At 32.0% G+C, this 13,103-nt stretch overlaps 1 protein-coding gene across 1 annotated transcript; it reads left to right on the top strand.

Annotated features, from left to right (window-relative positions):
- Nucleotides 1–1,352: 1,352 nt before the first annotated feature.
- Nucleotides 1,353–6,589, top strand: LOC547661 (probable protein phosphatase 2C 59). The gene is made up of 9 exons (XM_003550185.4): nt 1,353–1,523; nt 1,784–2,067; nt 2,691–2,818; nt 3,445–3,543; nt 3,662–3,820; nt 4,415–4,501; nt 4,591–4,682; nt 5,355–5,429; nt 5,966–6,589. Exons 2-9 carry the CDS (start codon nt 1,850–1,852, stop codon nt 6,122–6,124), a joined length of 1,017 nt encoding a protein of 338 aa, XP_003550233.1. The 5' UTR covers nt 1,353–1,523; nt 1,784–1,849; the 3' UTR covers nt 6,125–6,589.
- Nucleotides 6,590–13,103: the final 6,514 nt, after the last annotated feature.

Below are 13,103 nucleotides of genomic sequence, written 5' to 3'. Positions count from 1 at the left end.
GCTCGTGGTCGAGATTGTTTTTCTTTATTTTAGATTAACCTAAAGTAAGTACTTAAGATCAAATAATCAATGATTAGTTCCATCTTTTATTTTTTCTGATCAATCGGATACAGTATTATTTTGGCATTGACTTAGTCCCACACAAGCTTCCCTTATCCTCCAGCGACTTGCACGTACAATACCTACCTATTTTTAGTGCTTTATTAATGAATGAATGAATAACCGAACCACCATTTTTAGCTTCACCAATTTTTTTAAAAAACTTTTCTTGTTTTTTTCTTGCAGGAAATTACGTTGTCTAGCTATAACAATTATAGTCGACTGCATTTGACTGTCTAGGAATAAGCGGATTTTTTAAAATTATCAATTTTCTGTCATAAGGTTATTAGCAAGATTAAGTTTCTTATGTATAGACAAGCGCACCTGTTGCATTTATTTTAGCATCTTGATATATGTCTTCTTGTATTAGGGAGACTTTTGATTTTCTTTAACGACAGATATGCCCCGTTTATTATTGTATCATTTTGGGTTTAATATAATTTACATTTTTTCCCAAAAAATAAATATTCTATGAATTTACGGTTTTAAAAAAATTATATTCTTATTCAATCTTGTGATTTATGATAAATTTATAATAATTTTTTTAAAAAATTATATTATTAATAATTTTTTAATACTAATAATAGTATAATACATTTACAAAATAAAAATATTTATTTTATAATATTAATTAAACCACAAATAATTATATATAATAAGTTTGCTTATTTTTAAATAATTATTTTTAAAAGTTATACTAATAAAAAAATTTGGTTAGTTAATGATAGTATAAATGTTTTTATACTTTATTTATTTGGTGTAATTCAATTGCTAACCCATGTTGAGTTTGTAAAAAAAGATTTATCCATCTTTGGAGAATATATTCTTAAGGAAAGATAATGAACTCTAAGCGTGATTATTAACTGAATCAATGATTAATCTCATAATCAACCAATATAATTGAAGTTTGTAAAATATTTTAAGGTTTCACGGATAAGTCAAATAAATTACTATGGTTAACAAAATATTTATACACTTATAATGTATAGAAATTTTACTATAAATACACTAAACTTATCATACATATCACATAAGTATGTAATTGGATGATATTATATTTTTTTTACAATCTTCCTACATTTTAATTAAATTGAAAAATATGATTATGATTTTTTAAGGATAGAAATTATATTTTCTGGTTTTGATTGATTTTCTTATTAACTCAAGAAATTCGAAAAATATTTTTTAGAGATGTAGTTAATGATTAATGAATTAGTTTAGTTTACTAAAAGAAGATGGAATTCGATTATTGTTGGAACAAACAAACCATGAAGCTATCTTGAACTAAAAATGAAACAGAATCCACTCTGTTTTCTCGCCCTTGTTGTAACTTTGTCTCCTCGTTTCACCTCTTAAACTCTCTCTCCCTCTCTCTCTCTCTCTCCTTTGTGCCATGCAATTTCTTTCTCTCTCCCCTTCCTCGGGTACTCTCTCTCTCTCCCTAATTACATGCTTTCACATGTTCAATGATAATAATAATAATAATAATTCTCACCAAATCTCAACCTTGTTCAGTATTCAATTTGATTAATAACACCAAGATCCAAGCACAAAGTTTGTGTCTTTTTTTATTTTTATTATTTTTTTGTCTTTTGGGTGGAACAAAGTTTGAGTCTTTTTTAGGAATTTATCTGCTTTGTGATATTAACTACACTTTCTTCCTTGGGGGGTTTCTTCTGTGCAGATTAAAACTTGGGAGTGTTTGTGATTATTCATTATTCCCAAATGACCCCACCTCACACTTAGTGTTATGATAACTTGGAACCTTTTGCACGCAAGAATAAGCTGTATACACGCAAGAATAGCACTATTATTTCTTCATTTTCTATTGTTGTTGTTGGTCAAAGAAGTAGCACCTGAGAACCCTGAATATTCAACCTGTGATATGGGGTACCTCAATTCAGTTCTGTCCTCTTCAAGCCAGGTTCATGCTGCAGAAGATTCACCTGTCAGTGGAGGGGGCCTCAGGTTTGTGTTGTATCCATCTTTCTTTAGATCTAGAATTGGTTGAATGTGCTGAAGAATTGGTGTGTGTTTTTTTAATGGTTACAATTATTGTTGTTGGTTAATGGTGTATTGGTATTCTTACGAGGTAGTTTTGTGTTGAATGATTTTGTTGGTTTTTTTTTTTTTTTTTATCGTCAAATGTTAGTTTTGATAGAAACCATTGGTCAAGAAGCAAATTCATTGGACTTTTTTTTTTGGTTGGGGTTGGGGGGGGGGGGGGGGTATTTTAAAATTATTTGAAGAGGGCCTCGGTTGATGTAGAACTGGTCAATCTTTGTTTTGTTGAATATCATAATCAAGTTCTGCTTTTTTGTTTTATTATTGTTATTTTTGCTTCTGTTTGTCTTATTGTTTATAAATTATATTGGATAATGTTATAATTTATACTCTTACCGCTACCGGAATGAATGACTACCCTTGGCAGAATTCTTTCTACTATGACAATGATTGGACATAGATGGTGATTTATGTGTGTAGAATTCAAAGATTATAGATGATTTTAATTGGTTTTTCTTTTATATTTCTGTCTTTTTAGTTGATTGAATGATATTATTTTAACATGTTGTTTTGAATTGTAACTGCAGTCAGAATGGAAAATTCAGCTATGGGTATGCTAGCTCCCCTGGCAAGAGATCTTCAATGGAAGATTTTTATGAGACAAAAATTGATGGTGTTGATGGTGAAATTGTTGGCCTTTTTGGAGTTTTTGATGGTATATGTACATAATTCTCTCGTCTCCATGTCCTTGTATCCATGCTACTTACGTTAAGAAAAGATGCTAAGATGATGGTTGTAGTTGTACATTAATTGGAAACACGACAAACTATTGCCTTTTGACCTAATAAAAAGTGATTGTTTGTATCCGTATTTGTTATTGCATGTTAGTTTGTTTCTATCCCTGGATTTTCCCTTTCTACGTTATTGGGAAATTAATTATTCCAGGAGACATAATAGTGCCATATGTGAATGCTTCTACATATATTGTGGAATGTTTGATGATTCTGATTGCCTATAGTACTGTTTTATGCACGCCATGAAGGAAATCTCTCTGGAGGCTTCTCATCTAAGTAATCTGTCTTTGAGCATAATTCCCAGAGGCTTTAACCATTATCTTGTACTTTCTGTTTCTAGTATTCTTTATTGTGACCAAGAACCTTCATGAATTCCTTATAGGAGCAAATATTGAATGCTAGGTGTTTCTTTATATAGCATTTCATTTCTATCATTTAAGCATGTAGGAGTGATTTGCTATTGGCTACATATAGCCTATACACAATACTGATCTTTTTCAGCTAAAAATGTTAAAGTAGCTGAAACTTTCTTGTTTGAAACTTTCAGGCCATGGTGGTGCTCGTGCTGCCGAGTATGTCAAGCAAAACCTATTTAGCAATTTGATCAGTCATCCTAAATTCATTTCTGACACCAAATCTGCAATAGGTGCATAATTTCCTGCCTATGATATAGCATCATGATCCCTTAGCCTGATGTTCTCCAACTTGATAAATTCTGAGAATAACTATTTTTTCCCCTCCTGCCAAACTGTTTTTCTCCACAGCTGATGCATATAACCACACCGACTCTGAATTTCTGAAATCTGAAAATAATCAAAACAGAGATGCTGGATCAACTGCTTCCACTGCCATTCTTGTTGGTGACCGTTTGCTTGTTGCAAATGTTGGGGACTCCAGAGCTGTTATATGCAGGGGTGGAAATGGTAAGGCTGTAGCCTTATAGTCTTATATTGTAAATACGTTCTAAGTTGCATGCAATGCATTATTTGTATGGTTTCACATGAATTTAGTTTTCTGATCCTTCAGGATATCATAATAACTGTTGTTATTGTCAAATGGTTCTGGAAGTTTCAGTATTATGCCAACCCTATGCATTTCTACTTGTTTCCTACTTTAGTTGTCCCTACCTGCTATTATCTATAACTCTAGTCATCTCTATTGAGGCAGGAATATATTGAAGTACTTGACATTTGTATTGTCTCAACAAATTTATAGCCATTAATTATGTAATAATTTTTACTATTGTTTGTCCATTTCTCTTGTATTTACAAGTTTATGGACTTTTAGGCACTAGTATGCTATTAAGGAAAACATTAAATATGTGAAACTTTACAGACTGCTGAAGGCTAACTATTTATTTTAGGCTTTATCTTTGTATATAGCTTAATTACAAGTGTTCAACGATGGGCTTATCATAGTTTGTACTTCTTGTGCTTCTGTTGACAAATTACTTCAACCTTCTGAATTTGAATGGTGACTTATATATTTTGCTTTCCCTTTTTTTTTTCCTCTTCTAGCCATTGCTGTTTCTCGAGATCACAAGCCAGACCAAACTGATGAGAGGCGAAGGATTGAAGATGCAGGTGGTTTTGTTATGTGGGCTGGTAAGGTCATCTTATAGTTAGTTTTTGTTATTTGATTTATAGATTCTTGTTGTTTGTCTCTATGGAAATTTTAAACACTATGTTTACAGGAACTTGGAGAGTTGGTGGAGTTCTTGCTGTTTCACGTGCATTTGGTGATAGACTCCTGAAGCAGTATGTTGTTGCTGATCCAGAAATCCAGGTGCATTTCTAATATGGTGAATCCAATCCATTCTTGGATATTTCATATATTCTTAGATTCAGATGAATCTGTGTCTGTATAGAGTGCATGATTTAGTATATGGTTCGCATTCAGAAACATCCTTTTAGCAAAAAAAACTCTGCTTCAAGCGAGAAGATGAAATTGAATAATAACATCAAGCTTAAAACATGCTTAAACTACCCCTAAAATAAAGACAATTCAGAAAGAGCTTTCCACATAAAGGTTTGTCATTGTTACTGGATCCCAAGAATTTGTTCTGTTAAAGAAAAATTTGACTAACTTGCATGGTGTCATGGTATATATATTTGTGCACGTGGTTTTAATTTATGCATATTTGTTTATGGCTTGTTCACATATTCTGAAATTCCCTATACTTTATTAAGGGTGAAAAAGTACAATGAAGTGATAGATCTTTTATTGATATACTCATTGTACAATTAACCTTGAGCGCTACTGCTCTAGCATTTTAGAGCTTCTTGAAGAAAAATGCTGCTAATCGTAGGAATCATCAGTAATGTAACTGTTCTCTACATGAAAGAGATGTCCCCAGACTGATCTTTATTCTTGTTCAAATTGGTTTAAGTCGTGGATTTTTTTGGCCTCCATTCGTGTAGTTTAGTTACAACTAAAAACATGTTTGTGGTCTTGCAGGAAGAAAAGGTTGATAGCTCTCTTGAGTTTCTTATATTGGCCAGTGATGGGCTATGGGATGTCGTCTCAAATGAGGTTTGCCATGATTTTCATTTCTTCCCTTTTACTGTTGATAACTATAGTGTACATTTCCATCATAAACCACGAAAATATAAATGAGTTAAGACCTATCAAGAACTATTGGGCTGTACATTTACCCATTTCTAGGTGCTTACTGACATGATTTGATAAGGTTAATAACTTATTTCTGAAAGGTATGGTCAAAGATTACCTACATCAACGGATAAGAATCCACCCAAACTATTTCTTGTTAGAAACAACCATTTAAACTAGAGACCAAGGACTGATGTATTTTGCCATAACACATGTCTATAAATTCTGTGTAACATGTGTAGGTTCATCTTTGCCACTATAAGGATATGATGGCCTACTTGATGTAGTTTCAGGAAAATTACATATCACTATATGCAAGTAAAAGAACACAAGAAATAGGAGAAAAATTGAAGACCAAACTCATGAATCATATATCTGATAAAACATGTAATTGTAAAAACAGAAAGCCATGTCCTGAAGTCTTAACTCATCTAACTCAATCTTTTCACTTTCTCCAGGAAGCTGTTGCTATGATTAAACCAATTGAGGACGCAGAGGAGGCAGCAAAGAGGCTGATGCAAGAAGCATATCAGCGAGGTAGTTCTGACAACATTACCTGTGTTGTTGTGCGCTTTTTGTCAAACCAAGGTGCCTCTTCTCATAGTAACTCTGGCTAAGTGTTCTTCACTAGAAGGCTAGTGCATATCTGGTGATGGATAAGAAAAAAGATGGGATGTGGCAAAATCAGTTTATTATAGTTTGGTCATAGGCATTCCTTGTAGCTGTGTATCATGCAAGAATAGAAATCAAATTTAAACTCACTGTGGTCTTCTAGCATAGAGCTGTTCACACCATCCTCACTTTCCATAATTGAGTCCTATTTGTAGCTAGGAAAAATAGTTGTGCAAGGAGTTTACAATGTTTTAATTATTTCACACATGCTATTTGTAAATGTGGTGTTGATCTTATTAATCCCCTCCCTCCAAAACAAAATTCTTGTGTGCTTGGTTGAAGTTAAGTTCCCCCCTTTCATTGTCAAAGCTGGTTTTACAGTGTTAGTTCCGTCCCATGTAACACTTACTCCTGTGATACTTGAATTATGGCTTTTATCAAGTGTATAATAATATAAATCTAACAAGAAACAATTTTCTTTTGTAACTATATTCAACAGTTTAGTGTGTTTGAGTGAGCTGTTACAAATGTGATTTTAGATGATCTTGATTTTGCAAAATTAAGGTGTTTGTAACTGCATTCACATAGCACTATGCATCCAACTCAAAGCTACATATAATTATAGCATTAGTGTGTTTGGATAAGTGTTCACACAATATTGATTTTGAATGAAATTGATTTTAAATATGATTTATGTTTAAATATTTTTATTATAAAAACTTGTTATTTGTAAAATTTAGTATAATTTTTTTTATTCAACACAAAAACTACTTAAGATGCTTTAAGAATCAATTTTGGATCCAAAATTAATTCTTTAACATGAAATTAAACATAAAATTTACCGAAGTTATGTTAACTAATATTTTAACGTGATTATGAAGAGAAGTTAATAGTACAATAGTTTTTCCCATTAATGCAAAAGATATATATATATGTATATATATATATATATATATATATATATATATATATATTTCCTTTCTAATATTCAAACTGGCTTTTGGAACTAAACTTGACTTGCATAAAAATAACCAAACAACTCTTCGTTTGCAGTTCTGAACCGTACAACCAGACTCGGTAATAATTTCAATAGGGTTATTGAAGAGATTAATGAACTTGGAAAAGGGTCCACATCTATATGAGCTCATTTAACCTGCACAAACCTGCACTTTAGAAATGAGAATTAGAGGATGACTATTAGGGATAGAAGCTTAACTTGAAATTCAATTAACTATTTACTCCATCCGTCTATTATAATTATCATATAAGAAAAGAATCATTTCAAAATAATTATTATTTTAACTTTTCAATTAACATTAATTACTTTTCTACCATCATTTAAAGATAATAGTATTAATGATAGACAACACAATTGATAAATAAATTAATGATCATAAAAGATTAATTTGGTAAAATTATTATTTTCTTTTATCTATTTATTACTTTTTCTTACAATTATTTTAGAAAAGGAAGTATTTTATAAGTTCTTATCCTACAAGATTTCATATCATAAATGTAGTCATGAAACTTATTACAATATGCTGAAAACAAGTTTGTTTTGATAATTTATACAACTTAAAAATAACTTATGAAACCCATAAATTTCTTTCATAAATTTAAATAAATAAAGTTCCTATAAATTCTTTCAAAAACTCTATATATAGCAATCCCACCACTACCATCTTCAATTCATGTTGTTTTGCATGAAATTAACTGTACCCTACACATGAACTACTAACCCCAACGAAAAGAGATCACAAAACATTATGACTAATTTTTTTTTAAAAAAAAAGTAAATTTGAAAGATGATGATTGGACTCAGAAAATCATATTGTCGGCAAGGCAGATTTTGCTCTTACGCACGACGAGCGAACAAACAATTATCTTCATCATTGTCCAAAACAGCACACAACAATGCAGAGTGTGATAAAATTCATTCAAATATATACTTTGATGGTATATTTATATAATCCAGAATAATATTCTTTTCTGAAAGCATGTTCTAACTCGAGACATTTATGGTTCTTTCGTACTCCTTAAAAAAAGTTGGAGTATACCAGCAAACTATATATACTATGACATATTAGAAAAATTGTATGGTTGCAACTTAGACTTTTTAAATATTCTTAAGGCTATGACTTACTAACTAATTCCAAAAATAGGTATAGATGCTTGTCAAATAAAATTTATATAATTACTTATAAGCACTCACTTATTTTCTTAAAGAGTATATATATATATATATATATATATATATATATATATATATATATATATATAAGAGAGAGAGAGAGAGAGAGAGAGATGGCTGAGCTGCTTTGAGTTCCGGGAAGGATGAATGGACAAGGCTAGCTGAAGCGCTATATATATAGTAGAACTGCAATATATTTTAATTGGGGCTGATAATTTAATTGTTAAAAAAGAAGAAATTATTGAACATAGTTCATGCCTTGCACACCAAGTCGAGGAATAAAAAATAAAGTGAAACCATCCAAAAAGAAAGGTTGGTTATTTATTAAAAATAGCTATTAAAATACTTTTTTGTATTATCATTTTAAATTTAATAAAAAAAAATTATAAATAAATTTCTTATTTAATTTAATGAATTTATCTATTAATTATATAATTTTTAATAAATTTTAACTAATTCAGCTTCTATTCCGTGGTTGAGCTTGTATCCGATCAACAAAAAGTTATTGTTAAAAAGAAGTTATTAAATATAGTTCACGCCTTGCACACCAAGTCATGGAATAGCAAATAATGTGAAACCATCCAAAAAGAAAGGTTGGTTATTAATTAATTAAAAAAGATTTATTAGCAACACAATCTTATCAACATACTTTTTTATTAATATTTAAAATGTATTAAAAATTATAATTTTTTTTTAAAAAATTCTTATATAATAAAGTTTAATTATTAATATAGTGTGTTATAAATAAAAAATTATTAATAAATATTAATTATTAATTTTATTAGAATATTAATAAAAAAAATTGAATATACAACTTCTTCCTTCAATCATTGTCAAGTCAACATGTTATAAACAAGATATTGATAGGACTCTGAATTAAAATACAGAGAAATTGTACTACCACAATTCCACTAAGGTATCAACCCATCCCCTGGTCTCATAGACTTTTCATATGTTGTTGTTGGGAGTTGCTAGGTGCACCCAATAAATTTTTAAAAATCCAAAACTGCCCCTACGCCTTCTTTATCCTTTAAAAAGCTTTTTTATGTTTTAAAAACGCCACAATCCTTCTTTCTCCATTTTTGCGCATCCTCTCCTTCGTTTTCTGTCTTTGGTGCGCAGTGTTTCGTAGTTTCTTCATTTCCTTGCAATCAGTTAGGTTCGATGAAGGTGAAGGTACCGGTGTTCAGTGTTGTGATGGTCGTCGGCGACATACGAGGTACGCATTTGCGTTTTGGTGCGTTCTGGTGTATGGTATATTGTGCGGATCAAGTTTGTCTGTAAGAAGTTTACGGATCAACTTGATCCGCATGTTGATTTTAAAGCTACGGATCAAGTTGATCTGCCAGTCTTCTATGGATCAAGTTGATCCGCAAAAGACATACAGATCAACTTGATCCATAAAAGTCTTACGGATCAACTTGATTCGTAAGTCTTTTACGAATTAACTTGATCCGTAACATTCTACTTTTTTGAAATTTTAACCTTTATTTAAGTTTAATTGTGTTTTTTAATTATTACTTTGTTTGTATTGTCATTTTTTATTTTAATTTTGTTTTTTAATTATTACTTTGTTTACTAATGATGAGTTATTGTGTATAGTTTTGTATGTTATGTATAGTTCAGATAGGTGTTGTATGCCTGTGTTGAAATTTTTGATTTATTGTTAAGATGGACGAAAATCAGTGAATGTATGAAAGTATAATGTTTGAAGAAGTGGATATGGATTATGAAAATGAAGAAGAATATGGTGTGAATGAACCACATGTTGATTGTTCGAATGCGTTCAATACTTCTTAGGTAATAATGTCCATGATTGTGAGTGATTTAATAAAATAAAATGAATATGTTGTAGGAAATTGAAATTATCTGGATTGGTTTGTAGGTGTTTGACAGCCGAGAGGATGTTTTGCGGTGGGCTCGATCCGTTGCTCATGAAAATGGATTTGTGACGCTGATTATAAGGTCTGACACAAACACAGGTAGTAGAAGAAAGACTTCGTTTGTGTTAATTGACTGTGAAAGGAGTGACGAGTATAGGTGTAGGAAGAAAGAATTTGTTAGAAGAGACACTGAGACTAGGAAATTTGGGTGTCCCTTCAAGCTTCGTGGCAAGCCAGTGGTTGGAGGACAAGGCTGGATGGTGAAGTTGATTTGTGGGATTCATAATCATGAATTGGCCGTCATTAGTTGGACATCCATATGTCGAGCGATTGACTAAAGCTGAAAATACACTTATTGCTGATATGACGAAGTCAATGGTCAAACCAAGAAACATTCTATTGACTCTGAAGGAACACAATGTCAAGAGTTGTACGACCATCAAACAAATATACAATGCAAGAAGTACATATTGTTCTTCCATAAGAGGAAGTGATACTGAAGTGTAACATCTAATGAAACTTCTTGAACGGGATCAATATATTCGTTGGTACAGATTAAAGGACGAAGACGTGGTTTGTGATATCTTTTGGTGTCACCCTGATGCAGTGAAGTTAGTCAACGCATGTAATTTGGTGTTTTTGATAGACATTACCTACAAAACAAACAGGTATAGACTCCCACTACTCGATTTTGTTGGGGTGACACCAATTGGGATGACATTCTTTGCCGGTTTTGCATATCTGGAGGGTGAACATCTTAATAATGTGCTTTGGGCTTTAGAACTCTTCCGAGGTATATTTTTAAGACGTGATGTTCTCCTTGGAGTTATTGTCATTGACAGAGACCTAACATTGATGAATGCAGTGAAAACTGTATTTCTTGAGTGTACAAATTTGTTGTGCAACTTTCACATAAACAAGAATGTGAAGGCCAAATGTAAATCATTAATTGGTCAAAGAAATGCTTGGGAATATGTCATGGATGCCTGGGGAACTCTTGTTGATTGTCCTTCAGAGCAACAGTTTGATGAGTGCCTAAAGAGGTTTGAAATGGTTTGTTCACCTTGGCCAATGTTTGTTGATTATGTCAAGGATACATGATAATCCCACACAAGGAAGAATTTATTACCGCATGGACGAATAAGGTGATGCACTTAGGGAACACAACAACAAACAGGTATGAAATTGTTCACTTATTTCTATTAACGTTGATGAATTGATGAATTTTTATTGTTGTTAATGTTTATTGTTATTTGTGTATTTGAAATGTAAGGTTGAATCTACTCATTGGGCTTTAAAAAGAGTGTTACAGAATAGCCTTGGAAACTTATGCAGTGTCTGGGATGCCATGAACAAGATGACGCTACAACACACAGAAATTAGAGCATCATTTGAAACAAGTACACATGTTGTTGGACATGTCTTCAAAAAACCTTATACAAGAGGCTTCTTGGAATGGTTTTAAGGTATGCTTTAAATCAAATTGTTGTTGAATTTGAGCGTGTTCACTATGTTGACAAGAATCCTTCCACTTGTGGTTATGTGATGAGAACCACACACGGTCTTCCTTGTGCTTGTGAGCTATCCAAATATGTTGTTGGTTGCATCCCACTGGATTCAATCCATATGTTCTGGAGGAGACTCAGATTTTCAGACCAAGGGTTATTTGAGCCCGAGGTGAGCATTAAGGAAGTAATGGAAACAATATCCAAAAGATTTGAAGAACTTGATGTTTGTGGTAAGTTTACTCTGAAGACTAAGCTTTGCAAAATTGCATATCTTGATCAAAATTCGATGTGTCCTCCTCCAGCAAAGGTTAACACAAAAGGTGCACCAAAGAAACCGATGAAAAGAAACCCAAGGTCAACAAAACGCGATCCATCTTATTGGGAGTATGTAAATGCTTTTCATTCTACGCAAAATAGCAATTCGTTAGTGAAGCGTAGTGCATTATCTTCTGAGCAACCCAATCCAAGAAGGATCATGCCTATGTTGGATCAATTTCAGCCATTTATCCATGACTTCATTGATAACATTGTTGATGTCCAGGCTGATGGAAACTGTGGGTATCGGTCGGTTGCTGGTTTATTAGGTATGGGTGAAGACTCTTAGTCGCTGGTCCGCACCCATCTGCTTTTAGAACTTGACAAATTCTCAAAAGACTATATCAAGCTCTTAGGTGACACAGACAAATTTGAGGAATTAAGGATGTCACTACATGTTGATGGGTTAACCAAGGTATTTAATTTATGTTTTTGATTTTTAAGACTTAACTTTAAAATTAACTTCGATGTCCATATTTGTTTCATTCAGGGCACTATGGATAAGTGGATGGATATAATTGACATGAGATATGTGATTGCATCAAGGTATAATGTAATCCTTATATCCTTGTCTCACCAACAAAGCATGACGTTCTTTCTTCTTAGAAGTCAACCACCGAGAGATTCTTCGGTGCATCGCATAATTTGTGTTGGTCACGTCTATGACAATCATTTTGTTCAGGTACATTGTAGATATAAAGTTTTTTTTTGTATATTTATGTAATCAGTTGTGTATAATTGAGTTAATATTTTTTTTGCATGTACGACAGATTTATTTAAAAGACCATTGTCCTTTACCGCCAATAGCATTGTTATGGTCTAGCAATTGTCCTCCTCAGGCGAAGCAGTGGCCAACTCCATATATTAGTAAAATGCAGCATTATAGAAGCTTCACGATGTACAAAAGAGACTATGTTGACTTAAATGATGATTGAAAATGTACCTTTGAATGATTGATCATTTTGAATTTTAATCTGACATTAGAGTTATCTGTCTTTGTTTATTTGTTATGTTAACATAAAAACTATTAGTTAATTGTTGCTTTTTCGAAAAAAAAATTGGTGCAACTAAAATAAAGTACGCATGT

Source organism: Glycine max, chromosome 17 (genome assembly GCF_000004515.6).
Source record: "Glycine max cultivar Williams 82 chromosome 17, Glycine_max_v4.0, whole genome shotgun sequence".
NCBI lineage: Eukaryota > Viridiplantae > Streptophyta > Magnoliopsida > Fabales > Fabaceae > Glycine > Glycine max.
Note: the sequence above shows the minus strand (reverse complement) of the source record. Positions and strands in the feature narration are given on the sequence as shown.